Source organism: Cygnus atratus, chromosome 1 (genome assembly GCF_013377495.2).
Source record: "Cygnus atratus isolate AKBS03 ecotype Queensland, Australia chromosome 1, CAtr_DNAZoo_HiC_assembly, whole genome shotgun sequence".
In the NCBI taxonomy this organism is placed as follows: Eukaryota; Metazoa; Chordata; class Aves; order Anseriformes; family Anatidae; genus Cygnus; species Cygnus atratus.
The window spans coordinates 101,063,152-101,079,321 of record NC_066362.1 but is presented as its reverse complement, the minus strand read 5'-3'; the positions used below and the strand labels follow the sequence as shown (position 1 = coordinate 101,079,321).

The window sequence follows — 16,170 nt, the reverse complement described above, 5'->3', positions numbered from 1 at the left end:
CCGCCTCGCCGCCCGGCGGCCAGGGGGTGGTGCCGCTGGGGCACTGGGTGAGGGGTGGCGGCACTTCGGGGCGGCTCAACTCAGCTCGGCTCGGGGCTAGGATGGGACGGACGCTCGTGGAGCTGTTCTACGATGTGGTGTCCCCATACTCCTGGCTGGGGTTTGAGGTGAGAGGAGGGGAGGAGACGAAGGGAGGCCGGCCGGCCGGCTGGCTCTTCCCGGCAGTTCCGACGTAGCCCCGTCCTCCGCGGCGGCTCCTCGCCGGGAGCCGGCCTGGTACGGCCGGGGTCAGGAGTCGGCTGAAGGGCAACTCGTGCCTCGCCCACCCTGCCGCAGGCAGCGGCGTTACAGAGCCAGTTTACCTAACGGAAGATCCGTGTTTTGGTTTGGTTTGTTTGGTTTTGATTTGTTTTACCCACGATATGTTTGGATTTCATTTTTCTCTCACTTGTGAGAGATATCGCAGTTTCCTCATGATGTTTTGAAAACCAGGGAATGCTTATGAAGCACATCCCAGCCTAACTGCAGCATGGCCTGTGCTGATTTGGGAATTATTGCTGAACATTTTACTTTAGTGAAAGTTTTGATGTTAAACAAGTGCCCACTCATGAGCCTGATCTCTTGCTTATTTTGCCCTTGCTTAGACTTGTGTAGTCATAATCCAGATGTGGTCTTTTCAGTTTTTCTGAGATGAGATTTCTCAGGCAGCATCCAGAAGAGGATTTTAGGACATTGCTAATAATAAAGGATTTATCTGCAGCATTTATTTCATGCCTTAGCTTATTTTCTATTTGCATGGAGATCTATAGACCTCTCCGACTGTTAATCTGGCATTGCCTTTCTATGTTGCAGGTACTCTGCCGGTACCAGCACATCTGGAACATTGATTTGCGCTTTCGTCCGGCTTTCCTTGGTGGCATAATGCAAGCAACTGGTAGCTAATATGTGGAGATTAACTCTGTGGGAAATTACTTTCTTCACTAGTGGGACACTCCTGTGCGCAAGCTCAATGAGTGCTGAGCCCACAGAGCCACCTTTAAACTCAGTTTTGGCACCATCAGCAAAGTAACTATAGGATTGTGGAGTTCGGTAGTGACTGAGAAATCAGCTGCAAGGCATTTCATACTGTTACAACATTACCCCTAATGCTTATACTCTCTGTGGAAAATACTGTCTGCATCCAAGTTCCTCAATTCTAAAATAGGATAATAATAATTTGATATGGAATGGTTTTCTAAAAGTTTTGTGTTGAGTTAAAACTAGAATTAATCTGTGGAACACCTACTATTTCTTAATATACATTAAGGATCAAAATGTGTCATAAAATAGTACTTGTGGTCTTATTAGAAGAAATTAATCACTGAGAATTATAAATCATGAAATTAACAAGTCAAATAAAAATACAAGTCAAAACAAATAAATTAACATTTATTTATCCATGTGTAGTTGTTTAGTTTAAAGGTCATAAATCCAAATCAATATAAATCTCTGCCAGGACATTTGCTCCTTTATTTAAAACTGGTCCTGCTAACCTAAAGGGCTGATCTGTGCAAAACCAAAATAAATAATTTTTAAACCATAGTATTATATTTGGAAAATCTGCATATGTTTCACTAAGGCGATATGAGATTGTACTATTCCTTAGGCATGTGTATAGATGAGGTCTAACTTATCAAGTTTTGTTTTGTCCAGTGCTTTTATAATATAGCTGAAATCTCCTGCTTATAGTGGAACTTTTTCTGAAAGGTAACAAGCCCCCAGCAATGTTGCCAAAGCGTGCAGAATACATGCTGAAGGATATAGAAAGGATGGGAAAATATTACCAGGTGCCTGTAACAATTTCAGCAGATGACTTCCAACGTATCTTTGGTAAAAGTAAGTAAGAGACTTAACTTAGATGATATTTTTCAACTCTGGCTCAAATTTTCCATGACAGTAAAGGTTAAGATAAATTCTCTTACCACAGCCCTTTCCTTTATCTGGGAGCACTATGAAGTCTGTGCTTTTTTTTTTTTAATCATGAAAGGGAACTTCTGGGGAAAGATACCTGTAAATGATTTTAACATTGAAGGTACTGTGAATCAACATAAGCTTTACCATTTGGGAACTGTTACATAGACGGTCATACTGGTTTTAGGTAATACTTCTGCAGTCCATATCTGTTCCTGATCCTGTGCCTTGTTTCAGCATGTTTCTTTGTCTCCCCATGAAACCCAGGCAGTCTTGGAGCCATGCGCTTTATCACAGCCGCTGATATGACACAACCAAAATACCTGGAACCCTTATCTAGAGAGTTCTGGATGCGTTTTTGGTCACAGGTCGGTATTTTATGAAGCCAACATCTTGATCCTTTCTGTCACCATTCCTGTCCCACTTCATTCAAATGTGGAATGTGAGCAAGAGAAAGGAAAAGTCTTTTCATTAAAAGTCATGGCAGGAAACATAAAGTGATAGTGGTTCAGGAATCACTACGAGAAAAGAACTAGCTTCTAATCAGCTTAATTTGCCATTTCTTATTTTCAGTATGGATAGTGAGTTCTGTGGGCTGAGTGAATCAGTAGTTCGTGTCAGAAAACACGCAATGCGTTCCTTGATCATGTCTTAAAACTTTTTCTGAGAAAATTTTTCCAGTAGTATCAACTAACATTGTTTTTATTTCTGTTTTCTTAGAAAATTTGCTTTCAAGTCCAGAACTGAGCTTTTGTTCATATGTACTGAATTACTTATTTTATTCTTTCACCAGCGTGAAGATATCAGTCAGCTGGAGAGTATAGTGGCTGTAAGTGTCTCCTTTCTGTTGGTGCTTCTGCATTTCTGGTACAGATTCTTACTGATGGCTTGTATCATTAATAACCATGGAAACAGCTTAGTGCGGCCTTACTAATTACTAATTTGTCAATTGATCACTTGGAGTTTTGAAAAACTCCGTTACGAAAAAAGATTTAATTTCTCTAGCTGCTCCATTTGGATTTATTTATTTATTTTATTTATTTATTTATTTATTTATTTTATTTATTTAATTAATTTATTTATTGTCATGCTTTGAATAATACTTGGAACCAGAATCTCCCTTTTTGTTAATTCATGTGGCAAGATACCCAGAATGGACAATGACTTATTTGTTACTACTTTTTTATTAACAGTAGTGAAAGTATAAACAGAGTCTCCAGAATGCATTGAGATTTTGCTACATATGAAATCTTCTGGTGAAATGCAACACTTCACTGGGGAAGTTAACTCTCAGTGGGATGATGAAGCCAAGCTTTACTATTAAATTCAGTGCTGTATTGCCCCCTTATATGCTTAGACATTGTACTTGCTTTATGTATTTTCTTTTGCTGGCGAGATTTTGTACAGGTTGTAATGGCATCTAGGTTTCTGTGTAAGACCTTTTTTAAGGGATCTCTCTTCTACATTCTTTTATTTTTAAATTCTTAGAATATGAAGAAAAGAAGAATTGTCCATGGCTAAGGGGTACAGTCTCTACTGCCCAACTTCCCTATCTGAAACTTGAAACTTGCAGTCCAGCTGTTTTCCCAGAGTCTAGTCCTTGTACTTTAGCTTCATCTTAGTGCATCGTTTTACCAGAATTTCAGAAAAAGTTTGCATTTTGCCTTTTCAAGAGGCAAGACTTGAAGGATATGTTTAAACATACAGGGAAAAAGTCCTAAGCCTATGAATCCATCATTATTTAAATAAAGATAAAGCAAAGACATGCAGAACTTCAGAGAAACAAACCTAATACTCAAAAGATCTGTAAGTAATTTAGCCATTCCTTGGAAGTCCATGAGTATATTCATGTTCAGCAAGGCACACAGGTAGGTATCTTCTCACTTGTTTTTGTCTGTTTTCATTCACTCTTGCAGCAAGTACTAGACCTTCCTCTCTTGTGGAACTATACCATTCAAAGCTGCAAAGGGTCCTCAGCCTTTTCATCTGAGTATTTATAGGTGAATGTATTCTAAACAATGATTGAAAAATGTTGTTTACTTGACACAGTTCCATTGTGTGTCTGTGGTATTTTTTTACTCAGTTTTCAGTCAGTAGTAATTTCTCATAACTTGCTATAGAAGCAAAGTAGTCTTTGAATCTTGTCCCAGTCTTCCTAAATCTTCCTGCACTAAAATGGTGAGCATCAGATACTATGTCTCTGTGTAAAGACTGCAGTCTAAACACTTTGGTTACCCTGCTTGCACAGCATTTTGTACTACTATCAGGCTACACTTGTTTATCTCCCATTTGAGTAGCATCAAAAAGAGCTCCTGATTGTCCTGATGTGGAGGGAAGAGGAGAAGGTACAAAAAAAAAAAAAAAAAGTGGATGCTAAATGAAGATGGAAAAAAAAAGTGATTGAGAGTGTTTTCTTTCAGGAATACTTTTACTTTTTTAAAAGTAAAAACAAAAAAAAAAAACCAGCATGTTATTTCAGCAGGTGTTAGAAGTTAACATTCTTTGTGAGATACTTTTTAAAAATAGATATTTGTAACTTCAGCATTACCCAATAAACATTTGACCTTTACCTTTGGCACCTTTATTTCATTCCTGTACTGTTTGTGTGGCAGTGGCACAGAGGAGACTAAAAAGATAGAGCAATAGTACTAGCAACTGTTAAAATTCTGTGAGTTACAAGTATCATTTACAGCTCCTATGTGGCCATATTTGTAGTAAAAACTGTGTCTTGGCATGCTAATATGGTAAGATTCTTGATTTTCCTTTTCAGAACAACTTATTTTTTTAACTTTCAAGTTACCTGATAAGTTATTGAAAAAGATGTTAAACTCAGCATTCTCTCTATTTCTGTCTAACTCCTGAAAAAAAAATTTAAAAAAATCCAGACTTAGGGCTTTAGGGGCTAGGAGTTGATAAATGATGAATAGGTTGGGAATACAGCAAGACAATGGGCAAGAAGTACTTCACAGACATTTTGTAATTTTTTGTAATAGATTTTGGGTGGTAACACTGAAGATTAAATTAGTTAGTCCATAATAGGAATTAGAATGCTTCATGGTAAAGCACTCTTAATTATATTGTCTTTCCTCAGGTTGCAGGACAGGCTGGGCTATCATCAGAGTTCACCCAGAAGCTACTTGACATGATTTCCTCCCCTGAAGTGAAGAATCGTCTGAAGGAGACAACAGAGGAAGCAATAAAATATGGGGTGAGATGTTTCCAGTGCCTCTTTTATCACAGCTATGCATTCCTTCCCTATTAAAAAAACTAGGAAACAAGGAACGTGATCTATATAGATCATCTCTCTTAGCTTTCACATGTTCAAAAAGCAAAAGTGACTAACTCCCTGTTATTAGGATTTTTTTTTTTTTGCATTGTCATCTGGGAAACTCATTCAGCCCATTCCACTTGGTTGACAAGGATGGGCAACTAAGGGACCAGTATCAAGTGATACTGTTTATCACTACTTGAAATAAATCTGTGAGTTTGTCAGGTTGCTTTTTTAGCTCACTGAAAAGGGGCACGCAGTCTGGATCCAGAGTCCCCTACTTTCTGATGGCTCCATTAGATTCATCTCTCAAAATGAAGAAGGTGAAATGAAGGGGAGGAAAAAAGTCAGCATTCTGGGGTTCTATTCCTGAAGATTGATCATGTACCTACAAAAATTTGATAACATTCTCTGTTTAATCTCCATGGTGTCAATAGGCATTTGGGATGCCTGCTGTTGTGGCACATTTTAATGGGAAACCTCATCTCTTTTTTGGCTCTGATCGTTTAGAGCTGCTAGCCAACGTTATAGGTGAGTGTACCTAATAATACAGCTAAACGAAACACACTTAATGTCTTTCAAATATTAAAAAATGTTGAGTATACTTCTTAAAATGTTGACTGGAATGTATTTCAATACAGTTAGAGTGACCAAAGATGTGAGTTCTCCATCCTCTCTCACTGGTTTGTTTCAAGGCTTTGCACTCCACATGCCATTCTCAAATTACTACTAAGTTCTTTAGTTTTCAGAATGTTCATGTTTAACTATTTGATACTGGATATTGGATCTTGGTTAAGATTAAGACTATGGCTGATACTGATTTTTTTTTTGTAGTTTTAACATTTTTATTTTAAGTCTGTTCCTTCTTAATAAATAACACTATCAGAGCTCCCAAATCCATATCTTATTGTTACATAATTACACAACTTTAATAGAAATTCATTGATTGACCATCGTCTTGGATGTGAATGTCCTTATTTTCATTTTCTGTATTAATAAAATACAGATTTTAAATTTTTAAACAGAACTGGGTTAAGTTGTGATAACTAATACAAAATGGAATTTGGCTACAGATCTCACATTTGGCAGCACCTGGAAAAGAGGAGAGCAGTAACCAGAAAGACTTATGTATATGATTAGGTGTGTTGCATTTGTGGAAAAATTTCAGCAGCAAACCTTCATTACTGTAAATTAAATTTGGCCATAAGCTAAACAGAAGGGAATTTTGGACACTTATTTACTTGTTCTGGATGGGTTTCTGATTGTATAAAAAAGTTCTTGATGAAAATGAGAGTGAGGAAGATTCGCTTTCCAACAGCCACTATCACAGTAACTAATCCTAATTGGAATGTTCTGTCCTGGTTTCTAGTCTCCACTCCAAACTGGGCAAGGACTTAAACAGATTCTGTTTTTGTTTCTCTGACTCCCCAGCCTTCTACCCTTTTTCTCTTCCTTACCACCAGCCCCTCAAAAAAGTAGTCCTAAAGACGCTTGATTTCACCCTCATGCAGAGTGTTCCAGACTTGCAGAACTTCTCATCTGTAACAGAGGAAAAGAATTCTTCTGTACAGCTGCGGTTGTAACTAGACAGCAAAGGATGTAGGAAGCAGGCTGCAGCATGCCAAACAATATAAATATCTGTATTCCATCATCAGTAGTTACCCTTCAAAAGAGGAGTAGGAAGAGTCACCCTGCTACAGAAATGTGACCAGCCAATCACTTTTCTGTATTAAAATTTAACTTTCTCTTTTTTCTGATTTGTCTTACAGGTGAAAAATGGCTGGGGCCAGTTCCTTCAGTTCCAAGCTCCAAGATGTGAAAAGTCTTGGGAAAATACATAAGAATGAAAGAATTACACAGATATGGTCAATCTTTGGTGATTATCTGAATGTATCCAATGAATGTGTTTTATGGTGAGATGGCTTTCTCTTCCTTATCTGTTAACTCTACAGATCAGTCTTGTTTCTAGTTAAGAAGTTAGAGGTTTGCCAGTATTACCAGTCTGGTTAGTTCTTTACAAACTTGTAAAAATGTGATTCTTTCAAAGATTAATGCTTGACGGTAAAGATTAAACATTAAAGATTTAACTTCTTACCAATTAAACATCTTCCCTGACTATATCTTTCCCTTACTCTAAAAGTATGAGAATTAAATTATTATGGGACTGAGATCTTGATGGTTCAGAGATTTCTTGTATCTTCCTGCTTGTCCTTTAGAAATACATACATACATGCTAAAAAATGTTGGTTATGTTCTCCTTTTATTATAAGTCTAAGATACAACAAAGACACTAGAAGTACACAACAAGGCATTCATGCTTCTCTTTACCCTGCAGCATGCCAATTGGATAGGACACCAGAGAGACCAGTGGAAGAGAGAGGGACAATTCAAGCCCAAATCAAAATCTGGGAAATCAATCAAGTACTTCAAAAAGAACTGTTTCCCAACTTGGACAGTATTTTATACACTTTGCATTGTAGTGACAGACATTTGAGAAGAGATTGACAGCACACGCATGCATTCTTGGGCACCAGCTCCAGCCCTTGTAGGGGTTTTTAATTAATGCCAGCTTTACAGTAGGGTCCTTGGAGGACAGTGGTAAATATGATGTAAACTCACTTGGTAACTGAACTAGACTGTATTATGCTTCCTCAAAGATGACCTAATTGCTGCCTATCTAAAGGTGATCTTGGATATGGCTGTAAGGGACTTCATGTTGTGTGGTTGGCAGGGGGGAAGATGTGCAAACAACAACATTAAAACCAAAACATGTAACTTTTCACTCTCTCCTCTGATTACATTAGTTAGAAATTTTACACTGAAATAGTTTGAAGTTGGCTCTGTATTAGATGAATTGGGATACCTCTTGAATTAATTTGTGTAAGGCTTGATTTTTCTGTGATTCCTTGCTGCCTCTGATGCATCACTGAAGGAAGAAAGACTAGCAGCAGCTGGAATTCTGCTTTTGTCTCTTTCTGAACTTAAAGATAAAGCGTAGGCATGCTCAGTCACTTGAACAGCAAATCAGCAAGTCCTGGAACAAATCATAAGAAAAAGACCAGTATCCTTCATGGTTTTTTAGCTCTGTGTGTTGTGGAGTGTCATGTGTTCCCCCATCCACAATTTTTCCTTCTTACACCTCTTTTACCTGTTCAGGGAATATCCTATAAATTGAGAACTCCTTCCTCCTTTCCACCAGTGCACCCATTAGTCTGGGCAAATCAAGCCTGGAATTTAAGGAAATCTTTGTGAGATATAAAAAGCTACATTAATTTAGGACCAATTCGTTTTTGATCATTTCACCCCTGAAATTTGCTACTCTCCAATCTGTGCTACAAAACTGATTCTGAGGTTCTGATGAAAATGGAGTGAATGAGACATTGCTTTAAGTCAGAACACTCCGGTGACTTGATTTACAGTGCTTGCTCAGAAACAGGTAAAGTGCATTTTTTTTGTGGAGGTAATGAACTCTGGTGGGAAGGGAGAATGCAAGGAACATCTTGAATTAATCTCATGGTGAAAGCCAGGTTCTCGTGAAACTTTATCCTTTGAAAGAGCTTAACTAAAAAAAACAGCCTCTGAGGCAAAACTGTGTTGATGTGGCAGATGGATCAAATGAGGTGGATTTTACAGTCTGCTATGTACTTCCCCAAGTTCTCTTCAAGGCCCTCAGACCTACTTGAAGTCAGTGGAAATTAAATGCTCAAAGACTTAGGTACTAAAATATTTAAACACTACTGAGAAGATTAACAAAATCTGAACTGAGTTGTTTTCCTTATATGACTTATTGTCTGTGATAACCATTAGTACATGATTACATCCTTTGCATTTTTGTCAGTGAGCATGCACATTGCTGCCACTCTCTATACCTACCTTGAGCAAAATTTGCCTGTTTGGGAATGGAGGTTTGAGCAAGTTCTGCCTCTTGTTAAGGCAATATTACTCCTCTGTTACAGAGACCTGATCATGAGCACCTGCTCTTGGTACACACTCTGACACACTCTGGTGACTACCCCAGTAAACACTGGCTGGCAACTATGCCTCTCGCAAAGCAGGCATTTAAGTAGTCTCAGCACTAAGTACTAGCTTCTTTACCTGGCCTCCCTTTCTGATCTGCTCTCTATATATGTTAGCCTACTGGGACGCCAATGGCCTGGTAACATCCACTGTGGGAATTCAGCTGTTTATATGTATGTTCTGAATGCCACCAGGTGGCAAGGCAGCTAAAAGTTGAGCATTACCTTAAAAAACATTGAGGACCTAAACCGTTGTGTCTTCTACCAGACACAGGGGTCAGTGCTAAGCACTAGTAAGAACTGTCAGCTATTTGGAAATAGCTGGAAGAATGTTCCATAAAGTTGATATCTCTTCTACTAAATTAGTTCTTCAGAGCTTTACATCCACATGACTTTCAAGGTAGCATGATGTTTAGCTGTCAAGACAGAGAGGATACCAAGCAAGGAGATGGACTTTTGACCCAAAGCAGACACTCTGAAAGATGCAGGAAAAGCTTGACTTTGAATTCTAGGGAACAAGCATGGAGTTGTGTTCCCCTCTGTCCTATTACAGACCTCACCAGGAGATACAGTCTCACTTCCCATGTCTGGTAAATCTGTGAAACTGGCATGGAGGAGTAGGTGCCACCAATGCTACACTAAAAGCAAGCAAACAAAGATACAGATAGGCACAAAGTCAGAAAATAAGCAAAAGAAAGTGGCTCAGTAAAATAATGAAATCACAGGAAGCAGAGGATAGGTGCAGAGAAAGATAGATGGTGCTTGAGCAAAGGAAACCCAGCAATGGAAGAAACAGAACAGAATAAAACTGAACATTGATTAGAGCAGTAAGAGGTGTCTCAGTGAGAAAATGTTCACTGAGAGGGAGCAGGCAACCAAAAAAGGCAGAGCTTAAGTAGATTAAACAGGCCAGAGTCAGTTGGCCGCAGAAGAGCATTTGGGGAAGAAGTTATAGGATTAACTGTATTTACTGTGAAGCTCTACAGTATTTGTTGCACTCTTTCAGTGAGGCTAAGGATGGCCAAGAGGCCTGCTTCCACCCTATGCCATTGGTTTATGGTTCTGTTCCATGTCAGTTACCTGTGCTTCTTACCCAGCCTGCACTGAAACAGTCCTCCAGCGATGACCTCACGCACAGCACAAAATGGAGGCCTGCAGAACAAGATAGTTCTTCAACCTCCTGCAAATACCTTCTTGTCATTTCTTGTCCTTTCAACCTTCAGCAAGCAAAGCCACCTAAATTAAGTCTCTCTCTTTTCTGCCATCCGTATGGATGCAGGTGCTGAACACACCTGGAAGGCCCAGCTGATCAATACATGGCTGAGAGGCTGGTGCCATTGCAAGAATTTGGGGTTTTTTTGATCATGGTGATCAAGCATTGATGACCTTGACCAGGAGGAAATCACAAAATGCATTCTACAAGACAAGATGAAAACTAGATTGGTGATGAAGGCATTAAGAAAAATATCAGATGAGAAAAGCTCTGCCTTAGTGCTCTGTAGACCTCCAAAGTCATCTAGCTGAAAGGGTAACAAGCTGCTGGTATGTAAGGAATTTAGGTAGCTGTTGTTTCACATTAGTAAATTTAGTGAAGCTTTAGGCCACAGTACGAGTTTTATGTCACCTCAACCTGATATGTAGTGGTGATTGAGCAACAGTGAGCAGCATTGTGTGGGGATTTGGGTGGAGCTGATGGGGAAGGGGGGGATGTGCTGACCAAGGAAGGCACCAGATGAGAGCCTGCCCAATTGGACTTGGCTCAAACAACTATTTGTTGTTATTATAATAATAATAGCATTGTTTATCTGTCATCCCCTGTGACATCCAAAGAAGAATATTGCGCCTTAATGATGGAAAAACTCAAGAGTGGGGTATGTGAAGAGGTGCAAAAACAACAATAGGAGTAAGAAAAGAAGAGGGGAGAATTGTGAGAAACAAAGCTGTGTTTTTGCAATAGAAGGTGTTTTTGCAGTGGAAAATTCCACTGACCTTGCATATTCAAAATGATTGTGCGGCATAGCAGTGGGGAGTATGTTAAGCAGATAAGGGGAAGGTCCCACTGTCCCAAAATAAGGAGAATAGCTAAGAAAAACAGGATGAGCAGTACAAAATCAGTAAAAACAAAAATCATGGGCCCTCTAGTCACAAGAGAAGAAGGAAAAAAAAAAGGAAAAGGAGAAATTAGCGGTTGGTCAAATAAAATTGTACGTATATGGTATAGAAGTGCGTCGAGTAGGTTGTGAACCTCTAGTACTCAGTGAATGAGGAAACGGGAGAAATCAGGTGTCGGGTAGTAGGGCATATAAGGTTATGATAAACTTTTACTGTGCGCTCCTGCTTGCAGGACGCCTGCCATTGCAATCGCGAATAAAATAGCTTCACAGAAGATCCTGTCTGAAGCAAATTATTGAGATTTTTCTCACAATATACAAAGCCAGTACATGTCAGTGAATTATACATGGAATCACAGCAGAAAAGGGAAAGGATTACCAGGATCATGTTAAGACAGCAACGACAGACTTTTCTGATAGCAAAGTCATTATAGTGAGGATAGACTGAAGAGCACAAAGCTAAAAATATGAGCCTTGTCTCAGTTGGATCAACAGGTTTAGAAGTTTGCAGCAATGAAATGGTATTCAAAGGAGGGGAATAAGAGCAGTCAAATCCAAACAGAAGGACATGGTGCATATGCAAAGCTTTTGTGCTATGTATGCACCTACAAGTTTCCAAATTGTCAGTAGAACTGCTAGAATCATACACTGTATGCGGAGGGAAGTCAGACCTAAAAGGATGTAGTATGGTTAGGAGCACTTTCAGGGAAAATACCTGGATGGAAAGGCAATTGAACAGCTAAGGTTCTTTTTCAAACTTGCAGATAAAGCAGCTTCCAATTTTTCTCTGTCCAGATAATTTGAACCAGTTGGGATTACTTCTCACAAACATCTCCTATCAGCCTGAAACTCTGAAACTTTGAGGGAATTTTTCATATTCTGATAGGGATGGGCGTGGTTAAAAGAGTCTGAAGTACAAGGGTGGAAGGGAGTAACCTCTGCTAGGCCTGTCAAGCTTGGCAACCCCTAGCAGTACATCACCATAAGTCCAGAGCCCTCTTCCCTGGCAGGAATCCCCTCCTTTTGCCAGGTTTCTGGGAAATGAGAAAGATGCAGATGGCCCTTTAAAAGCATGAGCAGTTGCTTATTAGTGTGGACAGCACGACCCACTGCAATGTACAAGCTTGCTGGAAGCAAGGAGTATCCACAAATTATTGTGCCTTAAAAATATTAGGGAAACATAATATTAGGGAAAATATTAGGGAAACATAACATAATCTACATGGCATAGACCCCAAGGTATAGAAGTTCATTTATAAATACAATGGGCAGGGGGGATGTTCATTGTGTTAATTTCTTACATCATCAACACTTGAAATGTTGTGAAATTACATGTTTCAGTGAAATATTTCTACTCTTTGGGGGGGGTGGGAGAGGGAGAGAGAGGGAGAGAGTTAGAGATAGAGACAGAGACTGAGACAGAGATAGAGATATTGAGGGAGGCTGTAAAGACAGCTTAGTAAGATCTTGGCCTTGTTTGCAAAGCACTAAATAAGAGTCAGTCCCCATCCTAAAAATATTTGTTCTCCAAGAGACCTGCAAGGAATCTGTGTGCTTAAAGTCACACCCAAGATAGTTTGTTAGAACTTGATATTTAATTCAGATTACTTGAATCACAGTCCAGTTCTTTAGCTACAGGAACAGTCTCCTTGCTTCCCCTTTTCTTGCTATTATTCCTTAATAGATGAAAATCACGGGGAAAAAAAAAAAAAAAAGTGCCTTTCTTTAATTACAGGAAGGGATAGACACTGTTATTTAAATCAGAACAGTAAACAAACAATATGCAAACTGTTTACAATTACTTCCTCAAGATAATGTTATCAAAAAGCACCTACCTTGGAAGCAAGGAGTATCCCACAATGACAGGATATCGGGAGAATGTCAAAGATGGTTTATGTAGAGCATAGGAATATATAGGAAACAAAACCATGGATCATTTATTTGTTTCTGAAATAATAAGGACACATAAAAATAAGGTAGGTCTAGTGGTACAACTATGTATGGCAACAGAGAACATTTGATACTTGCTTTGACAAATATTTAGCATACACAATAAACATGAACCACACACTAACTCTAAATACTCAAAGAACCTATTAATGAAGAATCTGGGAAACTTTCTGCTTGTGTGAAGGACTAAATATCTCTTACTGTGTTTTTACAGCACATATCACAATAGAAAAAAAAATAGAAAAATCACCAGGTACCAAAGACCTGGAGACTTTGTCAATATCAATGGATCTACACCCAGTTGTAGACTGACAACTGGCAAGACGTCTGGGTGTCACATACTGCCTCACTTCCAAGCATGAGAAGTAGAGGGTCTTGTAGTAGTGACTCTGACAGGAGGCTATTAAGCCTTTTTTATCAAGTAAGACAAAATTTGGAGGGAGCTGTGAGGAACAGAGAAGGCAGCAGATGAGAATATATATCTCATCAGTAGTTCCAATATATTTAAACAAGTCTCTGCAGGCTGGACTATGACCTTCCATGCACTCAAAGTGAGAGCACTTGGATGAGAGCTTTTCAAAGAGTTAACAATGTTTCCTGAATCACTCTGATTCTTTCAGCTGCAGGTAAGGTCACAGAACAGTTACGAATCAGAGGTTGCCATCAGACTCGGCAACTCTTCTCAATAAACAGTGGAATTATCATGCAGATCATTTTTGGCATCAAATATGACTTCAGTCCAACACAGATGTCCATGAACAATGTCCAATCTACCCTGCAATTCCCCCTTCATTGGCAATCTTCTCACAGAAAGACCCTTTGCAACCAGTCATCACTCCACACGTAGTTACCACCTATAGTAAAATTTGTCAAAACTATCTGTTCAACCAGACATACACTTAATTCCACATGTTGCATGTCCTGGTTTTTGTAGTCTACAGTGAACAAGAAAGCTATCTCTCAGCAACAGAAGCCTTAACAAAACAGAGCTCCCTTTAAAAACACAAGGAATTCCAGAGAAAGCAAAAGTGGTGTATGGCTTTCACAGCGTCGTTGCTTTCACAGTCACTCGCCAAGGCGATCAGCTCTGGGGCTGACACGTTCTGCAGCAGAGCAGGGGATCGCTGTGTGTAGGGGATTCCCTACATCGAGGCCCCTCGAGGTAGCTGAGGGAGGTCCCAGCACCCAGCAGCCCTCACGAGGGTGGCAGATGAGGCTTGGGCAGAGCCAGGAGCGCCCCTCCTCTGTCGTACAAAGGGGGCCCCTGAGGTGTGCAAGCTGCCAGGGCTGGCTCTCAGGGCTTGGTGTGCATGCACAGAGGGCGCTGAAGCTTGGCCAGCTCATCCCAAGAGCGATGGTATACACCTAGCAGAAGGCTGTGGCCACAGCTGATGCAGTCTCACAGACAGAGCTCCAGGGGGAACATGCTGCCATCGAGGTGTCAGGCTGCCTTGTGTGCCTTACTCTTACACCAGTACAGGACAGCAGCAGCAAGCACGGTTGTGGGAGGTGTGTCCAGGTTGAAGAACTGCTTCACCAGGTGGCACAGCTTCAGGAGGAGGTGGGCAGGCTGAGGAGCATCAGGGAATCAGAGGAGATTGGCTGGTGGGGTAGAGCTCTGCCATCCCTAAGACAGGCTCCTCAGCCAGCCACAGCCACTACGCAAGAAACAAAGGTTCCCCTACCCCCTCGACACCAGGCAGAGGGAAGGGATCTAAGAGACAGGGGGGAGTGGAAGCAGGTTCCTGTTTGGCACAGCAAGCGAACCCCCCTGCTGCATACCTCACCTTCCCAGGTGCCCCTACACAACAAGTATGAGGCGCTGGAACTGGATGGGCAAGCAGATGACAATGTGGACAAAGGTCCATCCACATTAGGGGAATTGCCCAGGGCAAGTCAACCTACGCCCCACACCACAACAACCCCCACCAAGAAAAAAAGAAGGGTTATAGTCATAGGGGACTCCCTTCTGAAGGGAACAGAGGGTCCAATTTGCCATCCAGACATGACCCATAGGGACAGGGAAATCTGCTGTCTCCCTGGGTCTGAGGTAAGAGACATTGCTGGGAAAGTCACTCACCTGGTATGTCCCTCTGATTATTACCCTTTATCGTTTTTTCACATTGGCATTAATGAGGTAGCAAAGAGAAGTCCAGGAGCGATGAAAAGGGACTTTAGGGCTTTGGGGCTATTGTTTGAAGGATCAGATGCACAGGTAGTGTTTTCCTCTATCCTTCCAGTAGTGGGGATCGACACTAAAAGGAACAGGCAGACCCACCAGATCAATACGTGGCTCTGATGCTGGTGCCACCAACGTAATTTGGGGTTTCTTGGTTGTGGGGAGGTCTACATGACACCAGGCCCACTGACTCCTGATAGGAAGCACCTTTCTCAGAGGGGATTTTTGCCCAAGAGTTAGCAGGTCTGATTCATAGGACTTTAAACTAGATTTGAAGGGGGAAAGGGACAAAACTGGGCCTGCCAGAGATAGGCTATGAGACTGCACGCCAAAAACTAAGGGACTGTGTGCAAAGCTGGCAAATGTGGTCCCAATTTTCAAGAAGGGCAAAAAACAAGATCCTGGCAATTACAGGCCTGTCAGTCTCACTTCAGTGCCTGGTAAAATTATGGAGATTATTCTGGGAGTTATTGAAAAACACCTGAAGGACAATGCAGTCATTGGTAACAGTGAACACGGGTTCACAAGAGGAAAGTCATGTTTAACAAATTTAATTTCCTTTTATGATAAGATCACCCACCTAGTTGACCAAAGGAAGCCAGGTGATGTAATCTTTCTGGATTTCAGCAAAGCTTGTGATACTGTCTCTCACAGTATCCTTCTGGACAAAATGACCAGAATACAGTTAGATAAAAA

General features: G+C 40.5%; 1 protein-coding gene across 2 annotated transcripts; it reads left to right on the top strand.

The window, feature by feature from the left end:
• Nucleotides 1-7,388, top strand: GSTK1 (glutathione S-transferase kappa 1). Of its 2 annotated transcripts, XM_035545591.2 has the most exons (8): nucleotides 5-167; nucleotides 853-934; nucleotides 1,747-1,875; nucleotides 2,218-2,318; nucleotides 2,744-2,779; nucleotides 5,042-5,158; nucleotides 5,656-5,749; nucleotides 6,988-7,388. In XM_035545591.2, exons 1-8 carry the CDS (start codon nucleotides 102-104, stop codon nucleotides 7,035-7,037), a joined length of 675 nt encoding a protein of 224 aa, XP_035401484.1. In that variant the 5' UTR covers nucleotides 5-101; the 3' UTR covers nucleotides 7,038-7,388. The 2 variants fall into 2 exon arrangements, with proteins under 2 accessions (XP_035401485.1, XP_035401484.1); XM_035545592.2 differs by lacking the exon at nucleotides 5,656-5,749 and having other exon boundaries at nucleotides 1-167.
• The last annotated feature ends 8,782 nt before the right edge of the window (nucleotides 7,389-16,170 follow it).

Coding starts and splice junctions, on each gene's coding strand:
- GSTK1 (XM_035545591.2), top strand. CDS start 102: ATGGGACGGACGCTCGTGGAGCTGTTCTACGATGTGGTGTCCCCATAC. Junction 935..1,746: donor TGGCATAATGCAAGCAACTG/GTAGCTAATATG, acceptor TTTTTCTGAAAG/GTAACAAGCCCCCAGCAATG. Junction 2,319..2,743: donor GGATGCGTTTTTGGTCACAG/GTCGGTATTTTA, acceptor TTCTTTCACCAG/CGTGAAGATATCAGTCAGCT.